The sequence below is a fragment of the Microcaecilia unicolor genome, chromosome 9 (genome assembly GCF_901765095.1).
Source record: "Microcaecilia unicolor chromosome 9, aMicUni1.1, whole genome shotgun sequence".
NCBI lineage: Eukaryota > Metazoa > Chordata > Amphibia > Gymnophiona > Siphonopidae > Microcaecilia > Microcaecilia unicolor.
Window position 1 is genome coordinate 40,848,499 of NC_044039.1, and position 26,187 is coordinate 40,874,685.

At 42.7% G+C, this 26,187-nt stretch overlaps 1 protein-coding gene across 1 annotated transcript in view; it reads right to left on the reverse strand.

The window, feature by feature from the left end:
- Nucleotides 1-26,187, reverse strand: part of CACNA1C (calcium voltage-gated channel subunit alpha1 C) — a 1,308,019-nt gene that overhangs the window by 459,760 nt on the left and 822,072 nt on the right. Inside the window, 1 exon segment of the mRNA XM_030214166.1 lies at nucleotides 12,262-12,458. Within this exon segment, the coding sequence (XP_030070026.1) occupies nucleotides 12,262-12,458 (197 nt within the window).

The following is a 26,187-nucleotide window of genomic DNA, read 5'->3' on the forward strand; positions in this document are numbered from 1 at the left end:
TCTCGGAGATAAACGCCCATGGAGATAGACGTTTTCGTTCAATTATGCCCCTAACCTTAGCAGCTGATCCTTTTAGCTCCTGTTTAACTATTTTCCTCATTATATTATAGTCAATTTCCTTTGATGGTTCACCCCAGACAGTAGCTCAAACTTAATCATGTATTGAGCACAGTTTCTCAGGCGACCCATCACTGCCACCTCTTGCACTACACCCTGCATTTCACCAAGGATTAGATCCAAAATGGATCCCGCTCATCAGTTCCTGGACCAGTTGCTCCAAGAGGCAGTCATTCATTACATCTAGAAATGTTATCTCCTTGGTATTCCCTGATGTAACATTTATCTAGTCAGTATGGGATAACTGAAATCATCCATTATTATAGTGTTGCCCTATTTGCCAGCTTTCTTAATCTCTGTAAACATTTCTTCATCCGTCTGTTTGTTCTGTCCCAGTGGACAGTAGTACAGCCCGACAGAAATACCCCTTCCCTTCACACATGGAATTTCTATCCGTAATGATACCACATTGCTGTTTCATGTGGAATGCATAATTTATTTGACTGAATTTCCTCTTTAACATATAGCGCAACCCTCCTCCAATTTTATCCTCTCTATCATTGCGGTACAATTTGTACCCTGTTAACACAGTGTTCCATTGATTATCCTCTTTTCACCAAGACTCTGAGATGCCTATTATAGCTACTTCATCATTTAGTTCTATATACTCTAACTCTCCCATCTTATTTTTTAGGCTCCTAGGATTTGTATACAGGCACTTCAAATTGTGTGTTTTTTTTTTCTTGGATCTACAAGCTGCTTAGAAGTTGAAGGGGATAATGTGCATCTTTTATCCTGCTCTCTCTCTTATTAAGCACATCTGGTTTACTTTCAGCATTGTTGAAACCTCTCTACTGGGATTCCCTAAATGTCCTGTTTCAATAGTATCCTTCAAGGATATTCTACACCGAATTATGCACTCCTGGGCGACTGTTGGCTCCCCCCCCATTCTAGTTTAATATTGCTCTATCTCCTTTTTAAAAGTTAGCACCAGCAGCCTGGTTCCATCCTGGTTAAGGTGGAGCCTATCCTTTAGAACAGTCTCCCCCTTTTCCAGAATGTTGCCCAGTTCCTAACAAATCTAAATCTCTCATCCTTGCACCATTGTCTCAACCACGCATTGAGACTTTGGAGTTCTGCCTACTTTTTGGGTCCTGCATGTGGAATGGGGAGCCTTTCTGAAAATGCTACCCTGGAGGATATGGACTTCAGCTTTCTACCTAAGAGCCTAAATTTTGCTTCCAGAATCTCCCTCCAACATTTTCCTATGTCATTGGTACCCACATGTACCAAGACAGCTAGCTCCTCCCCAGCACAATCTAAGATCCTGAATGGTGATGTGTGATGTCCACTACCATTGCACCAAGCATACAAGTCACCAGGTGATCCTCACATCCACCATCCACCCAGCTATCTACAAGCCTAATGACTGAATGACCAGCTACAACAGCTGTCTTAACCCTTCCCGCCCGGGCAGAAGGTTTTGGAGACATATCCTCGGTGTGAGAGGATATTGCATCCCCTGGTGGGCAGGTCCTGGCTACAGGAGTACTTACTACTTCACCCAGGTGATGCTCTCCTTCTAGGATACCTCCCTCTTCCAAGGCAATACAGGGGGTGCTAGAGGTGGGACTTCTTTACAACGTCCCTGTAGGTTTCCTCTATGTACCTCTCTGTCTCCCTCAGCCCCTCCAAGTCTGCTACTCTAGCCTCAAGAAAACGAACTTATTCTCTGAGAGCTAGGAGCTCCTTGCATCAGGCACACACATATAACCACTCACCAACTAGGAGATAATCATACGTGTGACAGTGCAAAAGACTGGATCGCACTCCTCTCGCTGCTGGACTGCTGTCTCCATCTTAGTATTTTTGAGTTTTTCAATAATTTAAAACTTGCTTAGGCATTAAATATATTAGTCTAGTATAAAACAGTCTTTAGCTCATATGGTATATTGTGTGATTTATTTAGTGTTTTCTTCTTAGAAAGTAATGAAATGTAATTAAAATTCTGTAAGAGCACTCCTTCCTTGTTATCCTAATTAGAATAACTTGACTATAAATTAAGAGCTGTGCTAGGGGTGGGCAGGAGTTGTGAAAGGTGGGCGGGATTGAAGAGTAAACTAGGTCCTGCTGTACCTTTTAGATGATAACTGTTAATGTTCTCGGCAGTGGCAGAAAGTTCAAGCTAACTTGGTAATCAGATTGCTCTTAATAACCTTTGCAAATGTTCTACTTCCTCACATCGTCAGATCAGTAGAAGTGCTACCTCTCCAGCAGCCAAAGAACAGAAACCCAAATCAGTTAAAACTACTTCCGAACAACCAGCTTTCAGAATCTCACTGAAGACCACCTTATTTAGAAAAGCTTATGCTACAGTCCCGCATTGCAATAGTGACTCCTGAACTGTTACTGTTATGCGGCCGTATTGAATTCTTCTGCACCTTTCTCTTTTCTTCCCCTCTGTCATTACTCACCAACTACTTCACCCTTAATGTATCTGATTGTTTGTTACTAGATTGAAGTAAGCCTTTTTACACTGATGTAAGCCTTTTTAAACTAATGTAAGCCACATTGAGCCTGCCCATGGGTCGGAAAGTGTGGGATATTAATGCTATAAATAAATAAATAAATAAATAAATAAATAAATAAATAAATAAATAAATAAAAAAACTCTTTTAGAACAACATTTGAGCCTTGCTACTATCCTTTTTAATGTTCTTTGGCTGTTAAGTTTATACCTCTATAAAACGTTTTCAGTTGAAAACTATGGGGAAAGGGTTGTGCACTATGGAATCTAGTTAATAAAGCTTGCTTCTCTCCTTTTTTCCCCCTAAGATTGAACTAGGCCCTGCTATGCCTGCTAGAAGTTATCTGCTAATTCTGTGGTACAAAGTTCAAGCTTTAAAACTAAGGGGGAAAGGGTATGGAGACTAGTTGATAAAGTTTGCTTTTTTTTTTTTATTCTATCAATTGCCTATCAATAATCTACAATTCCTCCTTTAAACCTCAATCTTTAAGTTCCCAAAACACAGAGCAAAATAAAGTTCACTTAACAGAGAAAAGTCCTCTTCTCTCAGAACTTGTCAGAAAGAAAGTTAAGTGGGACCTTTCCTCTCTATATAGTTTTGAATCTAAGGGGACTGCTTCAAACAGACCCTTTCAAGCTAACTCAGTAATCAGATTGCCCTTAATAACCTTTGCAAATATTCTCAATAATGCATATTTGACTTTATAAAACAGGCGTATAATAGGTATGTGCAAAACCATTATCAAAGTGCTACATTAATGAAATTATCCCCCCACCCCCATATTCAAAAGCATTAACTGGCCAAGATCAGCACCTAGCTGGTTAAATGTACCACAACCGGCTATCTGCGAATTTTCAGCGGCTGGCCATGTCCTGCTGAAAATTCATGGCTAGCGACTAGCCGGTTATATTGCTTGATAAAACCAGCTATCTGCTGATTTTCAGTGTGAGTTTGGTGGCCATATTTGGCAATGTGAATACCAGGCCTATCTTTGGCTGGTTCAAATTAAAACTGGCCAGCACTGAATATCAGCTTAGCCAGTTAAGTTTGAACTGGCCAAAAACAAAACAAGATATTTAATGCTAGCCACTGTAAACGGCCTGGCATTGAATATTCAGGCTTAGTGGCGACCATGAAAGTTAACCGGGCTAACTCCTGTGGTCTGAGTATCAGGCCCATCCTCTTTTATTGTCTTCCCACCTAAACCCACTTCTCCTCTCCCTCCACTCTCTCAGTTGATAACACCCTCATCCTCCCTGTCTCATCTGCCCGCAACCTCAGAGTCATCTTCAACTCCTCCCTCTCCTTCTCTGTGCATATTCAGCAGATAGCCAAGACCTGTCACTTCTTCCTCTATAACATTAGCAAAATTCGTCCTTTCCTCTCTGAGCACACCACCCGAACTCTCATCCACTCTCTTATTACCTCTCGCCTTGACTACTGCAACCTACTCCTCACTGGCCTCCCACTTAGCCATCTATCCCCCCTTCAGTCCATTCAGAACTCTGCTGCACGTCTTATCTTCTGCCTGGACCGATATACTCATATCACCCCTCTCCTCAAGTCACTTCACTGGCTTCCGATTAGGTACCGCATACAGTTCAAGCTTCTCCTACTAACCTACAAATGCACTCGATCTGCAGCCCCTCCCTACCTCTCTACCCTCATCTCCCCCTTTATTCCTACCCATAACCTCCGCTCTCAAGACAAATCCCTCCTTTCAGTACCCTTCTCCACCACCGCCAACTCCAGGCTCCGCCATTTCTGCCTCGCCTCACCCCATGCTTGGAATAAACTCCCTGAGCCCATTCGCCAGGCCCCCTCCCTGCCCATCTTCAAATCCTTGCTCAAAGCTCACCTCTTCAATGCCGCCTTCAGCACCTAACCACCATACCTCTATTCAGGAAATCTAGACTGCCCCAACTTGACATTTCGTCCTTTAGATTGTAAGCTCCTTTGAGCAGGGACTGTCCTTCTTTGTTAAACTGTACAGTGCTGTGTAACCCTAGTAGCACTCTAGAAATGTTAAGTAGTAGTAGTAGTTTAGGGGTAATTGTACCACTGGGCACCTCCATTTAGGCACCTGACGGCCATGTGGTAGGATCCCATTCTATAATGGAAACTAGGCGATTAGGTTCTAGAATAGAATAGAAGCATAACCTGGAATTGGCCCTCCCAACATGAAGGCACCTGCACTTATGTCAGCTTTAAAGGGCTAAATGTGGCAGGGATGCACATAACTTACTGTATTCTTTAAGTATCCTGCTTAAGTGGGAGGTATGCCCATTTCTTGCCCATGCTCCTCCCCTGTGTATACCTCCCTTGCAAATACCTGCATTATTCTGTACATGTGACTGCCTGGTTTATAGAACTGCCCTTTTTATGTGAACAGTTGCAAGTACAAGTTTGCCTTCAGCTCATTCTTTCTGTTCTGGTTTAACTGGAAAATTTAATCAACATGAGCGTTTCACAAGATAGAGACATCCCCATCGTAGCTCTGTTTTCCAGGAGAATTATGCAGTTATTCATGAACTAAAGAATATTAGGTGGAACAACTTCAGAATCGCTGTAAACAGAATTTCATATTTACAAAGCACAAGTTCAGGAGAATGCTTTATCTTGTTATTGAATTTTTGCCTTGCATTAAACCTATTTACAACTGCTAATTTATATCTAATCTTTTATTGTGTTGACACAGTGCTGAGAAAAAGTATTTGAATCCCCTAGGGTGGTCTGCATTTGAGCACAATTTAACCTCATAGAAGAAATAACTCAGCCAGAAAAAACTGAGTTTGATTTTTGTATTCAACAAAAGATTCAACAGTGTACATCTTTCTATGAAAAAGTATGTGAACCTTTCATTCAATAACTGGTGGCACCTTCTTGAACAGCAATAACTTCAGCTAAGTGTACCTGTGATCATTTCTCACATTGCCCTTGAGGGAGTTTTTGGCCCATTGTTCCATTCAGAACTGTTTCAACTCTGCAACATTTGAAGGGCTTCCTTGCACGAAAAGCATGCTTCAGGATTTGCCGCAACATTTCAACAGTGTTAAGTCAGAACTTTAACTACATCAGTCCAAAATGCAAAATCTCTTCTCTTCGGCAATTCTGTTACACATTTACTTGAATCTTTAGTTTATTGTACTGCTGTATGACCCATTTTTAGTTCAATTTCAGCTCATGAATGGATGGCCCGATATTCTTTCTAGAATTTTCTGATATAATGCAAAATCCATGGCTCCATCTGTAAGGGCAAGCTTTTCATGCAGCAAAGCATATCTCCACTAATATACTTGATAGTGAGGATGAGTGTCTTACTCTAGAAGGCAGTGTTTGATTTTTGACAAACAAAGGGCCCTTTTACTAGAAGGCGTTAAATTTTGGACTTAACAATAACACAAGATTTTAATATGCAGCATCAAGAAGGGTCATTCTGTCTACTTTTTATTGCAGGTTGTGCTTTAACATTTGGATTAACATGTGGTACCTGCTCCCGTTACCAGGTAAGTGGTCCCGCATTAACTCTGCATTAGGCAATTAGCACGTAGTAAGAGCAGCACTTTAACTGTCAAAAACCTTCACTGCCCACTCTCCTCCCATGCCATGTACCCTAACAGGGCAATTTAACAAAATTAAGTAATGTAACTACCACAAAACCCCTTAATGCTGTTGTGCAGTAGTCTGTTTCCGCACGCTAACTGTCCATTAAGGGGTAGATTCAGTAAACAATGCCCAAAGTTAGGCAGGATGATGCATGCTAAGAGTAAATTCTATAAAGGCATGGAACTATTTTTATAGAATACTAGCTTAAGTCATTTTCACGTCTAATTTTAGGCACAACTATTTACGCCTGCCAATGGTTGGTGTAAATGCTCACTCCTAACTACTGTAAGTTAGGTATTCTATAACTTTGCATCTAAATCCTGGGAATGCTCATGACTCACCCATGCCCTTCCCTTTGCCACGCCTCTTGGAGTTGCATGAGAGAGAAGTTAGGTGCTCAGTTTACAGAATAGGGTATGTCAGTAATGAGTGCAATTGCTAATTAGTGCCAGTAATGATTGTTAGGGTTAATTACTGGTACTCATCTCCAATTAAGTGCCAATTTAGCACCAAGTAGCTAATAATGGGGCCCTCAGCAAAACCGGAACTACCGCCGGCCCAATGCGGGTGCCAGCAGTAGTTATGCATTCAATGCATGCCATTTCCAGGACAACAAAAAATATCTCCATAATTTCTAGTGCGGCTCTAACCGGCGGTAAACAGGCAGGGCCACGCTCTGCCCAGTTACTGCCAGGTTGCCACAGAAGCCCTTAACGCCACTTCAATGGGTGGCGGTACGAGCTCCCCCCACATGGCCATGCAGTAAGAGTAATCTTACTGCATGGCCTTGTCTTTTTTAGGGTTTCTTTTTACCTGCTGCGGTAAAAAGGGTCCTGGCGCACAGGAAAAATGGCCTCCACTGCTACCATAGTACCCTTTTTACCTCAGCTTGGTAAAAAGACCCCTATGTTACATGTTTAACAGACCCTAGTCTATAACTGGGTGTGCAAATTCAGGCACTGCTTATAGAATTTGGGGGCATGTGCTTAATGCCCTTTAGCAGAAGGGCAACAAAACTGTCTGTTACCAAAAAGTTACATTTTTGACTCTTCTACCCAGAAAACATTATTACAGTAGTCTTGTGGGTCATCCAGCTACTCTTCAGCAAACCTAAGGCTAGCAGCAATGTTATCTTTAGAAGGAGTATTCGTTTCTTCCAGTGATCTTCCTGTTAACTCCTCATTCAGTTTTTTCCCTCATACTAGCCACAGCTAGGGTGACCAGTAGATCATAAGATGTTAGCTTTGGGTTCTTTGTCACTTTGTGGATGATTTTTTAGTTTGTTCTTGGGGTGATCCTGGCATGCAACCGTTCCAGGGTACAGTCACTGCAGTTTTCGACTATTTTTATTTGTAGACTATCTGTCTGACCGTTGAAAGATGGACCCCCAAATGTTCAGAATTGGTCTTCCAACCATGACCAGATAGATAAGCATCAGCTACTCTCTTTAGTAGGCTCTTTGAAAATTTTTTGATCATGGCTGATAAATTCACACTGACTTCTATAGTAAAACCAAAGTCAAAACCCTTCGATCATTACAGTATATAAGACAAGATGCAACAAACTCAGTCATGCAGATTTACTCTGCAGGATGATTTACTTGTACTTGATTATTTTAGAAAGGCATGATTTAACTATGTGATGTTATCCATCTTGTACCCCACTGATCTCAGAAACAAACTAGTATCAATGAGGAAGTAATCTATTCTGGAATAGGAATCATGAACATCTGAGCAGCATTTATACATTTCTCTCAGATGTGTGCTTCAATCTCCAGATATCTATAAGGGAAAAATCCTGCATTAAGGTTGACAGTCTTGATAGCTTGGCCATTGAAGCCCCTCAAACTCTCTGACCTGTCCATATTATCCTCAACAACATGGTTAATATCACCTCCCAGAATAATGGGCAAACTGGTCCACAGTGTCACTGTGTTTGCCTCTTATTAGAAGAATAGACATTAAGCAGACAGGCCAGATCCCTCTGTAGGGTCACTTCTAATGCCAGGGCTCTATCTGCCTTTCCCTTACAAAATGCAGAGTACAACTTAATTGCAATGGAAAACCACGAGTTCATTTACTATTTCACACACTGATATGAATTGTTCCTAATTTGTACAGTATTATCAGGCTTATTTTCGAAAGAGAAGGGCGCCCATCTTTCGACATAAATCGGGAGATGGGCATCCTTCTCTCAGGGTCGCCCAAATCGGCATAACCAAAAGCCGATTTTGGGTATCCCCAACTGCTTCCTGTCGCGGGGGTCGACCAAAGTTCCAGGGGCCGTGTCGGAGGCGTAGCGAAGGCGGGACTGGGGAGTGCTTAACAGATGGGCGTCCTTGAGCGATAATGGAAAAAAGAAGGGCGTCCCTGACGAGCACTTGGGCAACTTTACTTGGCCCACTTTTTGTTACGACCAAGCCTCAAAAAGGTGTGCCAACTGACCAGATGACCACCGGAGGGAATCAGGGATGACCTCCCCTGACTCGCCCAGTGGTCACTAACCCCCTCCCACCCTGAAAAAAACTTTAAAAACTTTTTTTGCCAGTCTGAAATGTCATACTCAGGTCTATCCCCTTTCACCTTCATCCTATACCCCCTCATTCCAGAGCTTCCTTTCAATTGAAAGAGACTTGCTTCCTGTGCATTTATGCCACATTTGTATTTTAAATGTCTCTATCATATCTCCTCTCTCCTTCCTTTCTTCCAAAGTATACCTACTGAGATGTTTAAGTCTGTCCCCATATGCTTTATGATGAAGACCACTAATCATTTTAGTAGCTGCCTTCTGGATCAACTCCATCCTTGATATAATTTTGAAGGTGCAGTCTCCAGAATTGTACACAATATTCTAAATGAAGTCTCACCTGAGTCTTATACAGGGGCATCATCAACTCCTTTTTCCTACTGGCCATTCCTCTCCCTATGCACTCAAGCATCCTTCTAGCTTTTGTCGTCACTATTTCTACCTGTTCGGTCACCTTAAGATCATCACATATGATCACACGTAAGTCCCACTCACCTTTCATGCACAAAAGTTCTTCACCCCCTAAACTGTACCGTTCCCTCAGGTTTTTGCAGCCCAAATGACATCTTAGCTGCCAAATTCCAGACTCATGTTATCCACACCATCAGGGGTGTCTACCCTATTACAGATTTTGGTATCATCAGCAAAGAGGCAAACCTTACCAGACAATCCTTCAGCAATATCGCTTACAAAAACGTTAAAAAGAACCAGCCCAAGAACCGAACCTTGTGGCACACCACTGGTAATATCCTTTTCCTCATAATGATCTCCATTATAGAATTAGCGCTCAGCCTGCAGTATCCGGGTGCCATACTGTGGCGCCCAGTAATTGAATTGCCACCTATATGTTGTGAAAAGGGTCCACACTGCTTCCCAGCAAAGTGGAGCTGTCCATCCGCCAAACTTCCAGATCTCACCACACTTGCAGACAGTGGCTAGGTCAAACAATTTTTATTATCAGGCCATCAACAGCTGTCTCAAACTTCAGTACATACGTTATCCCCAAATAAACAGGTTCCACCCAAAATAGGTTTTCAACCCCCAGAGTTTTCCCAGAATAAGGCAGGTTTTCAAAGTCAGGCTTTCTATGAGCAGGTAAGTAAAGCAGGCTTCCAAATAAATCAGGCTTCCAGTAAAGCAGGTAAATGAAGCAGGCTTCCAAATAAATCGGGCTTCCAATAAAGCAGGTTACTCTCACCTCTTAACACCATTTCCAAACCCTCGGGAGCTGGCCATGCCTGCCTTGGAACTCTCCCACTCCATAGAGGCTTCTCCCCTCTGGGATTCCTCCCCCATGTGATCTACCCCCCTTCCATATAATTCATTCAATTATCTCCTTCCCTCTCCCTGGGCCCCTCTCTATCCCAGCTGGGCCGCATAATATATTGATTGCGTATCCAGGGGAACTGAGCTTCTTCCCTCTGCCTCCCCCTAGTGGGTGACGAAATTATAGGCTAAGCCTGGCTATCCCCCTGGCTCCCTCTGCTGGAGCTGGGAATCCATTCCCTTGTCTCCAGACTACTCTCTGCCTCCCTCCTTGCAATGGCTTCTGGTACTTGTATTTCAGGGTCTAACCGCTTCATCCTAGCTGCCCTGGCAGTAGCCTTGTCACAATGTTTTTATAACATAAGCTTATAATAGGTGCCAACTTGGCTTTCACACATACCCCTCTCTAAGATCAGTTCTATAAAGGGGCAACCAATGCCTATTTGGAACCTATTCTATATAGGAAAGCAGGTGTCTATATATATAGGTGGCATATATGCGCCTATGTACTTAGGTGCAAGCACTTAATGCCAGTCAGAGGACATATACATGTTTGCACCTAGATTTGAGACACGATTGTAACTTATTCAATCCCCTGATATTCAAAATCATTTAACTGGGCATGAACAGTTCCTGACCGGTTAAATTTTACTTAGCTGGCTATCTGGCGATATTTGGTGGGAGACAGCCAGCTATCTCCTGCTTATCGGCGGTTAGCAACTAGCTGGTTATATCACGTGATACAACCAGCTATCTGCCGATTTTCAGTGTGAGTTTAGCAGCCATGTTTGGCCATGTATATACCTGGAATATGTTTGACCGGTTTGAACCAGCCAATGCTGAATATCGGCTTGGTTGGTTAAGTTCAAACTGGTTAAAAATAAACACCAGTCACCAGAAATAGACTGAAATTGAATATCCAGCATCACCGATGACCACGGGAGTTAGCCAGGCTAACCTCTGTAGTCTGAATATCGGCCCTTATATGTTAGTTGTGTAAGTGTGCACTCTGCCCATGCTCTGATCAGACTCCACCTATGTGAATACCACCTTCAAAGTAGACGCTATCAAAGATATGCGTAACTTACAGATTATTATTTGTCTGGGTATGTGTTCACATATGTGTGCAAATGACTAAAATACCAGCATTTACGCAAGAACTTGCTGCCTAGCTTTAGGTGGCTCCTTGGAGAATTACTTTCATGATGTATAAAACAGCCAAATTTATCCAGAGAATCGTCAAGGATATTTACAGATATTTAAAAACAAGGTATGTACGGGCCTACTTTATATTTGAACATTTACTCCTCCCAAGGAGTTATGACTGTCCATGACTTCAGTCCAGGGACGATTTGTACCAATTTACCACTAGAGTTTTATGCAGATGCACAGACCCCTGTTCATCTGTAGGTATAAAAAGGTCAAACTTATCCATTAAACCATCATGGATATTTTTTGTTTTCAAAAAAGCATTTCTGTGGTCACTGTCGCTGCTGACCACATAAGTGTTTAAAATATTCACCTGATTGTGTTTCAGAGTGTTCCAGATTTTATTGTACTGTAAACCTTAGTCAGGACTGTTACATTTTAAGACATCCTGATATTTAAAAGTTCACATCTAAGTTTAAAAACTGTTTCACTCATCCCAAAATAAGCTGGCCAATCCCATGTTTTCTGTCTCTGGAAATCAGAACCTGTATTTACTTCCTACTGCTCATGACCTGTGACACGATAAAAGTGAAAGCTCACATTAACAGTGGCGTTCCTAGGTGAGCTGACACCCAGGGCGGATATGCGCCTCCCCCCAGTGCAGCGCTCCCCCCTGGTGTAGCACTCCCTCCCCCCGGAGAAAGGACACCCCCCACCCCGGCAAAAGACCTCCCCTGGGTGCACGCCGCTGGAGGGGTGCCGCGTGCCAGTCAGCTTCGTTCGTTTCCATGCTCCCTCTGCCCCGGAACAGGTTACTTCATGGAAACGAACGAAGCTGACCGGCGCGCGGCACCCCCCCCCAGCGGCATGCACCCGGGGCAGACCGCCCCCACCTTGGTACGCCACTGCACATTAACAGTCCCAGTGAGCTCTGTTATATGGGTATGATACACTAAGGAATATTTTACTGATTGTGTACTTTGTATAGATGGGTAGTTCTTTCCTATTGAATATGGCATTCTTTTATTTCTTTGTTTATTTTATATATTTTATTGTAATCTGCTTTGGTCTTTCAAAGTTAAGAGGTATATTAACTTTTAATAAACAGAAACATACTTTTGATACGTACCCAGTAAAGTACATCGGTCCAGCCTTCCATAGTGATACACTGAAACACAGTTAACATGGCAAAGGCAAAATTGTCAAAATTGGTTATGCCATGCTTTGGCCCATCCCAGCCTGCTCTGCATATTGTGCCATTTTGGCAATGCCTCCCATGCCCCGATTCAGGAGCACAAGGTGAAGGGTCCTCTTCCGCAGGGATATCTTAAAAGGAAACAGAATGAAAATGACAAAGGTGAGCATTTGAGCAAGCAAGATAAACAGCAGGATTTTAATTCTAAGAAAATGGAGCTAGATAACAGCAAATGCAAATTGATAAAAAAAATACGCTTGGCAATGATAAACTACAAAGACATATGGAGAGTCTCACCATGAATTAACTATAAACTTTGGAAGGCAGAAAACATTTGTCAGAGATAAAATGATTTCATTCGGATTAAGATTGTGTGGTTACATTCAGCTGTATTTTTCCAGTCAATGGGGGCAATTCTATAAGTAGGTTCCAGGTACCCCAGAAAAGTGCAGTGAGAGTCTAAGCAGGTTACATAAAATATAAAACATAAACTGGAGAGTTAAGGAAGCTTACAAAAATTAATCATTCAAGTATTTATCAAAGCGATAAGTTTTCAATCCCTTGCAGAATTGTAAATAACTCAAGATCATAGGAACTTGTACAGTTCCACAACTTACTAGCTTGAAAAGAAAAAGAATTAACATAGATTCTTTTATAATTAATTTTCCTAACAGATGGAAACCCCAGCAGTAAAATAGAATAGAAACAAGAGCTTCTTTGCAATGCTGGATAAGCTATCAACTGCGGAAGCAAAGAGGAACAATTTCCCTGCAATATGTTAAACACAATACAGGCAATCTTAAAAACTATCCGAGCAGAAACCGGTAACCAATGCAATCGTCTAAGCAGCGGTGTCACATGGTCGTATCGTGAGTAACTATAAGTCAATTTAGCTGCGGCATTTAGCAATAATTTCAACTTACTAATTAGTCATGAATTTATTAAACCATATAAAGCGCTACAATAATCTAACTGTGGCAATATTATAGCCTGAACCAGTATACAAAAATGTTCTGTAAAGAAAGCATATTGTAGATAATATACACAGTTATGCACCCTGGAGTAGAGTCAAAGGGCAAAGGCCATAAACCGTGAGGCCAAGGAACTTATGATCTGATATGATATCCTTACGGGCAAACAGGCCTGGGAAAGGAGGAAGTATAAACATGAGAATGTGGTTTAGCAGGTGAGGGAAACCAGATAGATTTGAAAGAAGACCAGATGATCCCGAGTAAGATAACTTGCTGAAGCATTGTAAATCATTGTTAAAAACAAGTGTATAAAAATAGTTGTTTCAGTTCAGTATGTTGGAGTAATAGATACAGAAAGCATATATATGCAGTAGTTCTATCCATCCATGAGAAAATATTAATTGTATCAATACTTGGTAAGTAAACAAATTACTTTTCTCATAAGCGGCAGCCTTGGTCTTTTATCTCTACAAATTGTGGGTAACTGGTATATGAAGATTTGTAGAGGTGGTAAAAAGACCTAAACGTTTACAGTGAATTAATTCATTCAATATCTTATTGCTCTTAATTGACATAGTTTAAAAAAATAACTTCTTGCTCAGATAATTTACCTGTAGATCCATTGTCATTGTCAATTCAGAATAATCCCCAAAATCTTGGAAGATATTTCAAACTTCAACTACTCTCTAGAAGCTATAGTTACACTACTAGGAACTAAGGATAAATCATTACAAAAATATAGCAACTGGGCACCCAGATTTTGTTGTAGAATACTTGCACAACCCAGCATCGATGCACCAGGGGCGTAGCCAGACAACAGATTTTGGGTGGGCCCTGGCAAGAAGTGGGTGGGCACCAAGTGTTCTCCCTCCCCCACCACCACAAAAAAAATATCTCAGCTGGTGGGAAAACACTTCTTTCCACCTTGGCCGTCTGCAGCAGGCTTACGCTGAAAACTGAGCATGTCCAGGTGCCAGTATCATAGAGAGTAGCGTTTTCATTACCATCAGGGGGAAGTCTTCAGCTGGCGGAGCTTGGGATCCCCACCAGCTACTGCTAAACATGTGCTACTGATGGGTGGGCCTGAGCCCTAAATGGGTGGGCCCCGGCCCACCCAGGCCCACCTGTGGCTACGCCACTGCGATGCACCTAACATTTAAGCAGCAACAGTCACACCACCATAGACCTGGTGAAACTGTGGGTGCATAAATGTGGCAAGTGAGCATGTTAATTACTATATTCTATGTTGCATGCATAAATGACAGCCCCAACCAACAAAGTAGGGAAGGGATGTAGGTCAACCAGGAGCAAGTGGGATTTCAGAAGTCAATCAAAGTCTTAAAAAAACAGAGGTAAGATACAGTACAAACAAAATCTTTATTTCCAAAGAAACAGATATAGAGGACTCGACATGGTCCCATGTTTCGGCAAAACAATTGCCTGCTTCAGGAGTCTAAGAGGCATATTTTCAAACCACTTTGGGAGGCTAAGTTCCATAGGTTTCTATGGAACTTTGGGAGGCTAAGTGCTTTGAAAATGAGCCTCTAAGTATCTACATAAAAAAAAACATAAAACATAATATAAATACAATACAAAGCATAAAAATATATGTACTAGATAGATGATGTATAAAAAACACATTCAATGATATGAAAAGTGCATGCAAGACCCAATGAAAAGGAATGTACCTCAAAAAAGTCATAAAACCATCATCAATCCATAATTGTGAGAGAAACAGGATTACAAGAAATGTAAAAACATTTTTACAATTGAGATCATTAAAAAAAAATAAAGATTTTGTTTGTACATCATCTTACCTCTGGTTTTTAAAGACTTTGATTGACTTCTGAAATCTTACTAGCTCCTGGTTGACCTATGTCCCTTCCCTACTTTGTTGCTTGGCATTTATTTTCATACGGAATCCTACCTGGTGTGTTGGTAAATGGCAGCCCCGGCCATGCCCCTTTTATGGTCTACCCATATGAACTCTCACCTCACAGTTATGCACTAACCTCCTAATTCTGTAAAAGTCACCAAAAATTACACACACATAGGTGCCTATCCTGATTATTTTCGAAGGAGAAGGGCGCCCATCTTCCGACACAAATCGGGAGATGGGCGTCCTTCTCCTAAGATCGCCCAGATCGGCATAATTGAAAGCCGATTTTAGGCGTCCTCAACTGCTTTCCGTCGCGGGGACGACCAAAGTTCAAGGGGGCATGTCGGCAGTGTACCGAAGGCGGGATGGGGTGTGGTTAACAGATGGGTGTCCTCGGCTGATAATGGAAAAAAAAAAGGGCGTCCCTGACGAGCACTTGGTCGACTTTACTTGGTCCATTTTTTCTTGCGACCAAGCCTCAAAAAGGTGCCCGAACTGACCAGATGACCACCGGAGGGAATCAGGGATGACCTCCTCTTACTCCCCCAGTGGTCACTAACCCCCTCCCACCATAAAAAACAAGATTAAAAATACTTTTTGCCAGCCTCTATGCCAGCCTCAAATGCCATATTCAGGTCCATCGCAGCAGTATACAGGACCCTGGAGCAGTTGTAGTGGGTGCAGTGCACTTTAGGCAAGCGGACCTGGGGGGGGGGGGGGTGTTGGGGGGCTCAGTACACAAGGTAAGGGAGCTATGCACCTGGGAGCAATTTGTGAAGTCCACTGCAGTGGCCCCTAGGGTGCCTGGTTGGTGTCCTGGCATGTCAGGGGGACCAGTGCACTATGAATGCTGGCTCCTCCCACGACCAAATGGCTTGGATTTGTTCATTTCTGAGATGGCCGTCCTCGGTTTCCATTATCGCCAAAAAACGGGGACGACCATCTCTAAGGATGCTCATCTCTAAGGTCAACCTAAATTTCATGATTTGGGCGTCCCACACCGTATTATCGAAACGAAAGATGGATGTCCATCTAAATAGGAGGCGATAACTGTGCTCCCGTCAATTTTTTGAGGTTACGTGTGCTACCGCCAACGTTAGCACACGACCTGAAAGAGAAATACTGAAAAATGACCTATTTTCTGGGTGCACTAGGAATGGGATTAGCACATGGGAAAGTCCAATGTTAGCACCTGCTATGCCCATTTACTAGCACACTTCAGTAGACATATCCCATGGTTATCCTACAAGACCAGTTTTCATATAGAAAACTAAGGGGCCCTTTTACAATGCTGTGGTAGAGCTAATGCAGCATTGTCGTGTTCCAAATCGGGACTATCAGCGGGCTACTACAGAAGCCGGGCGGTAGTTCCCACCTCCAGCACGTGCCATTTCCAGCTCAACAAAAATTTTTAACTCTTTGTAGTACCGAGGCTTACTTGGGTGTAATTGAGCAGTGCCGTGTGCTGCCTGGTTACTACTGGAGTAATGTGGGAGCCCTTACCGTCACCTAAATAGGTGACGGTAAGGGGTTCCCCCGGAAATGGCTGTGCACCAATCTCTGTGATTAGCGCAGGGCCATTTCTATTTTTATCCAAAAACAATCTTTTACCTGCTGCGGTAAAAGGGGGCCTTGGCATGCAGCAAATCCATGTGCTGACACCAGTGGCATACCAAGGGGGGAGGGCGGTGGGGGCGGTCCGCCCCGGGTGCACGCCGCTGGGGGGAGGGCTGCCGCGCGCCTGTTGGCTCTGAGTCCACTCGTTCCCTCCCTGCTGCTCCCTCTGTGCGGAACAGGTTACTTCCTGTTCCGAGGCAGAGGGAGCAGCAGGGAACGAGAGAGTAGTGGATGCTTGGAATACCCTCCCGCGGGAGGTGGTGGAAATGAAAACGGTAACGGAATTCAAACACGCGTGGGATAAACATAAAGGAATCCTGTTCAGAAGGAATGGATCCTAAGGAGCTTAGCCGAGATTGGGTGGCAGAGCCGATGGCGGGAGGCAGGGATAGTGCTGGGCAGATTTACACGGTCTGTCCTGTAAAGGACAGGTACAAATCAAGGTAAGGTATACACAAAAAGTAGCACATATGAGTTTATCTTGTTGGGCAGACTGGATGGACCGTGCAGGTCTTTTTCTGCCATCATTTACTATGTTACTATGACTCGGAGCCAACAGGCGCGCGGCACCCCCCCCCCCCCCCAGCAGGTAAAAATGCACCCGGGGGGGGGTCGCGCTGCACCCGGGGGGAGGGGTGTAATTTCGCCGGGGGGGGGGGCGCGCTGCACCCGGGGGGGGGGCACATTGGCGATCCGCCCCGGGTGTCAGCCAGCTTAGGAACGCCACTGGCTGACACCACTGCAGGCTCCCTTTTACAATACCTTGGTAAAAGGGGTCCTAAGCTAAAAATGCAGTGGGCCAAATATCTCCAGATACTCAGCCAATTCTGTGGTAATGGAATTTTGCACAATTAAGTCACTCATTAATAGCATGTATATTTTAGTAAATGATTTTTCTCTTCCTTGTTTTAACTAATCGTTTTAACTAATCATTGTATTGTATTATGTAGTGCATTTGAATAATTTCTAAACTGCAACAGAACTCAAAAACAAAAGAGAACCAGATCACTATAATTCATGGCAGTGTTCTAATTTAATTGTACTTAAGTTATTAACAGATGATCTATTTGAACTTATGACTAGCAACATTAGCATAAATTAAATCAGGTACCTACCAAAGTATGTTTAATTCAATTTTCATTAATTCAGTTAAAATAATGAATAAATGCATTTGCATTTATGCATATATGAAATTACTAGAAACAAGTTTATGGCACAAATGCTTCTTACTGAGACACACAAAGGAAAGCCATTGGGCTCTTGAATTAGGGAATAGCGAAGCTCTTACAATCAGCTTTGAATACCATTTCTGGCACAAGTCTCTCTCCCAAAGCTTCCTCGGTGGAGATCGAAGCAAAGAATTCATTTAATCTCTCCGCTATGGTTTTGTCTTGCCTGAGTGCCCCTTTTACCCCTCAGTCATAAGTACATAAGTACATAAGTAGTGCCACACTGGGAAAGACCAAAGGTCCATCCAGCCCAGCATCCTGTCACCGACAGTGGCCAATCCAGGTCAAGGGCACCTGGCACGCTCCCCAAACGTAAAAACATTCCAGACAAGTTATACCTAAAAATGAGGAATTTTTCCAGTCCATTTAATAGCGGTCTATGGACTTGTCCTTTAGGAATCTATCTAACCCCTTTTTAAACTCCGTCAAGCTAACCGCCCGTACCACGTTCTCCGGCAATGAATTCCAGAGTCTAATTACACGTTGGGTGAAGAAAAATTTTCTCCGATTCGTTCTAAATTTACCACACTGTAGCATCTTGCGGTCCAACTGATTCTTTCACCGGCTTCTTGCTTTTAATATACCTAAAAAAGTCCCTCTTTGCCTTCCTTATCAGTGCTTTGCATTTGACTTGCCATTCCTTATGCTGTTTCTTATTATTTTTAGTCAAACCCTTCTTCCATTTTCTGAAGGATTTTCTTTTAGCTCTAATAGCTTCCTTCACCTCACTTTTTAATCATGCCGGCAGTTGCTTGGCCTTCTTTCCTCCTTTTTAAATAAATGGAATATTACTGGCTTAGGCTTCCAGAATGGTATTTTTGAACAGCACCCACACCTGATGTAAATTTTTGACCTTCGCAGCTGCTCCTTTAAGTTTTTTCTTCACCGTTCGTCTCATTTTATCATAGTCTCCTTTTTGAAAGTTGAAAACTAACATATTGGATTTCCTGTGTGTACTTACTCCAGAGCTGATATCAAATCTGATCATATTATGATCACTGCTATCAAGCAGCCCCAGCACCATTAACTCCTGCACCAGATCATGCGCTCCACTAAGGACTAGGTCTAGAATTTTTCTTCTTCTTGTTGGCTTCTGTACCAGCTGCTCGATAAAACAGTCCTTAATATCATCAAGGAATTTTACCTCCCTCGCATGCCCTGATGTTACATTTACCCAGTCAATTTTGGGGTAATTGAAATTATCCATTATTATTGTGTTCACCAATTTGTTAGCCCCCCAAATTTCTGACAACATTTCTACATCCGTCTGTTCATCCTGGCCAGGCAGACGGTAGTACACTCCTATCACTATCCTTTCCCCCTTTACACATGGAATTTTATTCCATAGGGATTCCAAGATGTGTTTTGTGTCCTCCAGAATTTTCAATCCTCCTTAACATACAATGCTACCCATCCACCAATTCGATCCACCCTATTACTACAATATAATTTGTACCCTGATACGAGTGTCCCACTGGTTATCCACCTTCCATCAGGTCTCAGAGATGTCTATCATATCTAATTTTTAATTTAGTGCAATGTATTCTAACTCTCCCATCTTATTTCTTAGGCTTCTGGCATTTGCATATAGACATTTCAAACTATGTTTGTTGTTTATATTTACATCTTGCTCATTAGCTGACAGTGAAAATTTACAATCTTTTCTTTGCTTTTTATTTAAAGACACCTGGTCCACTATGGTGTCTATTGCAACCTTGCTATCGGGATTATTTTCTGTGTTTTGGTAGATAGGGAAGGGAAAGGGAAATGGGACTTGATATACCACCTTTCTGAGGTTTTTGCAACTACATTCAAAGCGGTTTACATATATTCAGGTACTTATTTTGTACCAGGGGCAATGGAGGGTTAAGTGACTGAAGAGATATCTATTGAGACCTGACCATGCAAAAGCTTAAATAGGAAAGTTAATAGTAAGTTGAATCCATGCTTTGATGAGTAACCAGTGAAGAGATAGGAAGCAAGGAGTTGCCCTATCGTATTTTGATTTACAAAAATCAATTTTGTGACTACATTTTGGAAAGTTGATAATCTGTTAATCACCACTGCCTGAACAACTGATCATAGCTGTTGTTCATCTAAGTAGGCTCTAATTTGTCTTATTTGCCATAACTGACCATAAACCTTTTTACTTGAAAAGTTTAGATGAGATTCCATTGATAAATGTACATCATTAAATATTCCCAGCAACTTTTATGTCAATATTTAATGAGATTGTAATGCCCACAATCAAATGAAATTCAGACGGACATGTATCCAGTTTATCCCCCACTCACAGTATCTTGGTTTTCTCTGGATTTATCTTTAAACCATGATTCTGTATCCAGAGATGCGTATCAGAGAAAACCAATTTCATAAACATGTAAGTTTCAACAGAATTTACCATGGTAAATATCAAAATGATATCATTAACATAAGAAAAATATACAATATCTTACTGTTGAATAAATTTCCCCGATGAGCAGAGACAAACATTAAACAAAATGGGAGAGAGCGAAGATCCTAGCAAGATGCCACAAAACGGCCTCCAATCTCTTGAAAGCTTATGTTTACTTTTTACCCATGGTCTGGCTGTGTTTTGTGAAGACCCGTGTCTGCTGCCACGGTTACACTATCACAGGGTTAATTACATATATGCATGCATAAGTTTAATGTTTGCAGATATTTTCACCTGTGGGCTTCACACCGGTTCTCACAGGTAAGGTACAGGTATCCTTCCCTTTTGAAAACTCTCCTAGCACAATGTGTCTGCATTCTGTGGGCACTTTTTTCCTTCAAAGTGATGTGCATAGATTTGACCGTCTATCTGTGTGTGTTGTTTCCCTCCCCTGACTTGAGCCTGCTTACATTTTACCCATGTAAATGTATGTGTATTGTCGATTTTCTTTTACCCAGGAAAGGGGTTCAACATACCATGAATGGAAGTAACGTTGTACAGCATTTTCCATATATAAAACATGTTTAACATGCAGAAAATAGCTAGTATGAAGTTGTGGAGCAGCAAAAACATGCAAGAAGCAGGGGCACTTACATATGGCACCTATATTTATGCAATCTGTATGTAGGTGTTCCTGAAGGCATAGTTGCATTGGAACGTATATTTCAATAAAGTATGGGCACATGGGCATAGAACACATTCGAACACTTACATTTTCTTCTAAACAAGTATAAAAGGAATCCTGTTCAGAAAGAATGTATCCTTGGGAACTTAGCCGAGTTTAGGTGGGAATAGTGCTGGGCAGACTTATACGGTCTGTGCCAGAGCTGGTGGTGGGAGGCGGGGATAGTGCTGGCCAGACTTATACGTCTGTGCCCTGAAGAGGACAGGTACAAATAAAAAGTAGCACATATGAATTTATCTTGTTGGGCAGACTGGATGGACCGTGTGGGTCTTTTTCTGCCGTCATCTACTATGTTACTTACTATATAAGTTCATGCAATGGAATTTGTGTGCTGATGGAGCTAATTCTGAGCATATATTTATAAATATATGCCGATGATGAAGCAGCCCTGCTCCCGAGGCATATAGCTGGGAGCTTCTTGAGACTTTTTCCTCCAAAATTTTGGAATACAATATACTTTATTTATTATTCACCAGCCACAAGGCACTAGAGAGAGAATCTTGTGGATTTGTGATTTCATATATTAATAAAGTCAGCAAGGTGCCTATCCAGCTCATTTTCTAAAGAGATCCCCGGCCATCTTCCGAAACAAATCGGGAGATGGCCGGTGATCTCCTGAACCCAGCCAAATCGGTATAATTGAAAGCCGATTTTGGCCAGCGCCAACTGCTTTCCGTCGTGGAGCTGGCGAAACTTCAAGGGGGCATGTCAGTAGGGTAGTGAAGGCAGGACGGAGGCGGGACAGGGGTGTGCTCACGAGATGGCCGGCTTCGCCCGATAATGGAAAAAAAAAGCCAGGCTTGACGAGCATTTCGCCCGCTTTACTTGGTCCCTTTTTTTTTTCAGGACCAAGTATCAAAAAGGAGCCCCAACTGACCAAAAAACCACCGGAGGGAATCGGGGATGACCTCCCCTTACTCCCCCAGTGGTTCCAACCCCCCAAAAAACTTTTTGCCTGCCTCTATGTGAGTCTCAAATGTCATACCGAGCTCCCTGATAGCAGTATGCAAGTCCCTTGAGCAGTTTTTAGTGGGTGCAGTGCACCTCAGACAGGTGGACCCAGGCCCATCCCCTCCCCACCTGTTACACTTGTGGTAGTAAATGGGAGCCCTCCAAAACCCACCCGAAACCCACTGTACCCACATGTAGGTGCCCCCCTTCACCCCTTAGGGCTATGGTAATGGTGTAGAGTTGTGGGGAGTGGGTTTTGGGGGGGATTTAGGGGGGCTAAACAACCAAGGGAAGGGAGCTATGCACCTGGGAGCTATTTTTATTTTATTTTTTAATTTTTAGAAGTGCTCCCTAGGGTGCCTGGTTGGTGTCCTGGCATGTGAGGGGGGCCAGTGCACTACAAATGCTGGCTCCTCCCATGACCAAATGCCTTGGATTTGGTCGGGTTTGAGATCGCTGGCATTATTTTCCATTATGGCCAAAAAACGATGCCGGCCATCTCAAACCCAGCGAGTTCTGACATTTGGCCGGGCCCAACCATATTAGCAAAGAAAAAGATGGCCGGCCATCTTTTTCAAAAATACGGTTGGCTCCGCCCACTTATGGCGCCGGCCCTGGAGATGGCTGCCCATAGAGATGGCCGGCGCCGTTTGATTATGCCCCTCCATGTTTACTTGATAAAAAGGAATAATGTATGTCCTTTTTTGACATTTCGCACAGGTGCCCTGTTATGAAATTACCTCTCAATATCTCAAAATTGTTATCAAAATAATTTCACATGAATTCTCTTTGTTTATATTAGACTGTCCAGAGATGATTTTATTGTTTGGATATAGGCTAAAAACCTAAGATGTAATGTTGATGAAGTCTGCCTGAGGCCTTTATTTAAAAACTACATTATATTTGGAGACTTATACAATGGTATTATATTTTGTTCTTTGGAATTGTATTTTGTAAGCATAGATAATAGTTCTGCAATTAAAATGCTTTGAGTTTGTTTAAACAAGTGTATTTATTACATACAAATCAATATTGACTTACATGATAGGACCCAGTTATGCTTTCTAATTACTGGTTAATCACTGCTCTGATTTCTATTGGCAAGGTTCATCATTAATATCACTTTATGATATTAATATATTAATCTGTCACAATACAATAATTGCCTTGTGGCTTGAAGCATAAGTGATTTTAACTGTTCACAGACACTATGTTAATAGCATAGTGATTTAATTTAGGCTTGTAGAAAAAAAGAAGGAATCTTAAATGAAACTGCTTAGTTATACATGTAGCAGCTGAATATTGACACTATACATGTAGCCTTTGGTGGTAACTTCATTTTACATATGTTCAGTGCTGCAGTCTTGGAAGTAAGTCTATAGGAAAGGCATTAACATTTATGGGCTAATTACATGCATAAATATTTAGAATAATGGCATTTATGCACACGTGTTTACATATGCACACAACTGTCAAGATTCCATCTAAGAATTATTCTATAAATGACTGTTTAACTTATATAGTATTTATTTGCAAGGGGGGAGGGGGCATACACATCAGTGGGAGCAATGCAGGACTCAGAAGTACCTGCAGAACTGAAATTACGCTTGTACCTCTGGCATTTAGGCACTAATATTTACACCAGCTCTATGGCTGATTTAAGTGCCCAAACCTAAATGTTAGCCCCGTGCAGGACGTAAGGCGTCAGAAACAGCTGATCACACCAGGAACTTAGTTGAATGAAGGCGCTACTCCGGCGCTGAAGAAGACTCTCTTCAGCTGGCGGAGTTCGGGGACCCCTGCCAGCAAACAAAGTATCTGATGCGGCGGCGGGGCGGGTGGTGACAGCGGGGGAGGGTTGGTGGCGGGAGGGGGGGTTCAAGGAGATCGTTGGCAGGCCGGCAGGGGGATCCAATGTGGCGGCGGAGGCGGCTTGGGGGGGCGGCTAAACAGTGCCCCCCACCTCGGGCTCTGGACCCCCCCTCCGAGCGATGTCTGGCTACGCCCCTGCCCTCTGGTGGTCATCTGGTCAGTTGGAGCACCTTTTCGAGGTTTGGTCGTGGAAAAAAAGGGACCAAGTAAAGTCGGCCAAATGCTTGTCAGGGCCGGCTTTCTTTCTTCCATTATCGGGCGAAGCCGGCCATCTCTTAAGCACGCCCCCATCCTGCCTTCTGCACCCTGTCGACACGCCCCCCTTGAAGTTTGGACGGCTCCGCGACGGACTGCAGTTGAGGCCGGCCAAAATTGGCTTTCGATTATGCCGATTTCGCCAGACTTGAGAGATGGCCGGCCATCTCCCGATTTGTGTTGGAAGATGGCCGGCCTTCTCTTTCGAAAATAAGCTGGATAGGTGCCTATGTATACCCAACGCTAGTCAATTTGGAGTTACCACCCGGCTACTGCGTGGCTCTTGTGGTAATTTCATTTTTTATGTGTATCCGCTACGTGCACTGGAAAATAATTTTTATTTTCTGGTGTACGGCCGAAACCAGGTGGTAATCGTCATTCTACGTGCGTAGATGATTACCACATGGTTAATGCATGAGACCTTACCGCTTACCGCTAAGTCAATGGCTGGCGGTAAGGTTTCAGACTCAAAATGGATGCGAGGCAATTTTTATTTTGCCGCACGTCCATTTTTGGCAAAAATTTTAAAAAGGCCTTTTTTACAGATGCGCTGAAAAATGGATCTGCGGCCCCCAAAACAAGCACCTACACTAGCACAGCCCATTTTTCGGCGCACCTTAGTAAAAGGACCCCTCTCATTGTTGTAAAAACAAATTTTAAGTGATGTATTTAGTGATGTACACGAGGAGTTTCTGGGCAGAGGATTATAAATTTGGAAGGCAATAGAGGTAGTCTCTCTATATTGGGAGCTTAGCCTTTTGTCTCATATATGATCATCCCAGAACCTAAGATACTTCTCCCCATTGATTAAAGAACCTCTTAAAATGATATGGAAATCTGTGTGATATTTATTGGAAGTATTTTTTGAAGAATATTGTTTACAGTATTTCTTCCTTTTGCATGTTTAGTATGGATTATACAAACCTAAATGTTAAGCACGTATTTAAGCAATTACACTAGTCTTCTATTTAAAAAAAAAACAACAAAAAAAAACATGAGTGCCTGCATTCCTTTACAGAACAGACTCCTACCAGGTGCCCTCCAGGTGCTAATTATAGGCACTCAGTTATAGAGTTGTCCTGCACTTGGCACGGAATATACCTGATCTTTTAAAGGATCTCTGCCAGCTTTGAATACCGATCCTTTTCTTTTCTTTGTAATATCCTACGCTCTTTCTTCTGCGTATGTGTGTGATTTTTCTCTGTTTTGTCAGAAAAATGGCAGAGGCAGTTGACACGTTATGGACTAACTAATTTATTAAGACATGAGCTTTCAAGGACCAGAGTCCACCTTGTCAGATGTTTAAGAATATTAAGGAGCCCTTTACTAAAGTGCAATATGTTCCTGCATTTACTGCAGCTTAATAACAAAAATTAACATGCAGCAATTGCAAAAGGCCGTGCGGTAATTGTTAGGGATGTGCCCAGCATGTCCTCCACACTGAAATGTTCTTTACTGAAGACTGTTTGCAATTAACACAAATGCACTTAAAGGGGCTGATATTCAGACCGCAAGACGGAGCCCAGCTAACTCCAATGGTCAGCGGTCAGCTCGGATATTCAATGCCGGACTGTTTTCTAGCCGGATTAAAATTGACTGGCCAAGCCGATATTCAGCGCTGGCCAGTTAAGGGGTACTTCTACTAAGCTGTGATAAAAAGTGGCCTGCGGTAGTGTAGGCACATTTGTTTTGGCATGCACCGGTCCAGTTTTTACTGCGTCTGCAAAAAAGGGCTTTTTTTTTAATTAGACGGGAAAAGGGCATACGGAAAAACTGAAACTAGCACGTGCCTAAAAATGGCATGAGCCCTTAATGCCACCCATTGACCTAGTGGTAAGGGCTCACGTGCTACACATGTGGTGACTGGTCAGCACACGCTAAAGGAGTAGCCTAGTGGTTAGAGCACTGGTCTTGCAATCCAGAGGTGGCTGGTTCAAATCCCACTG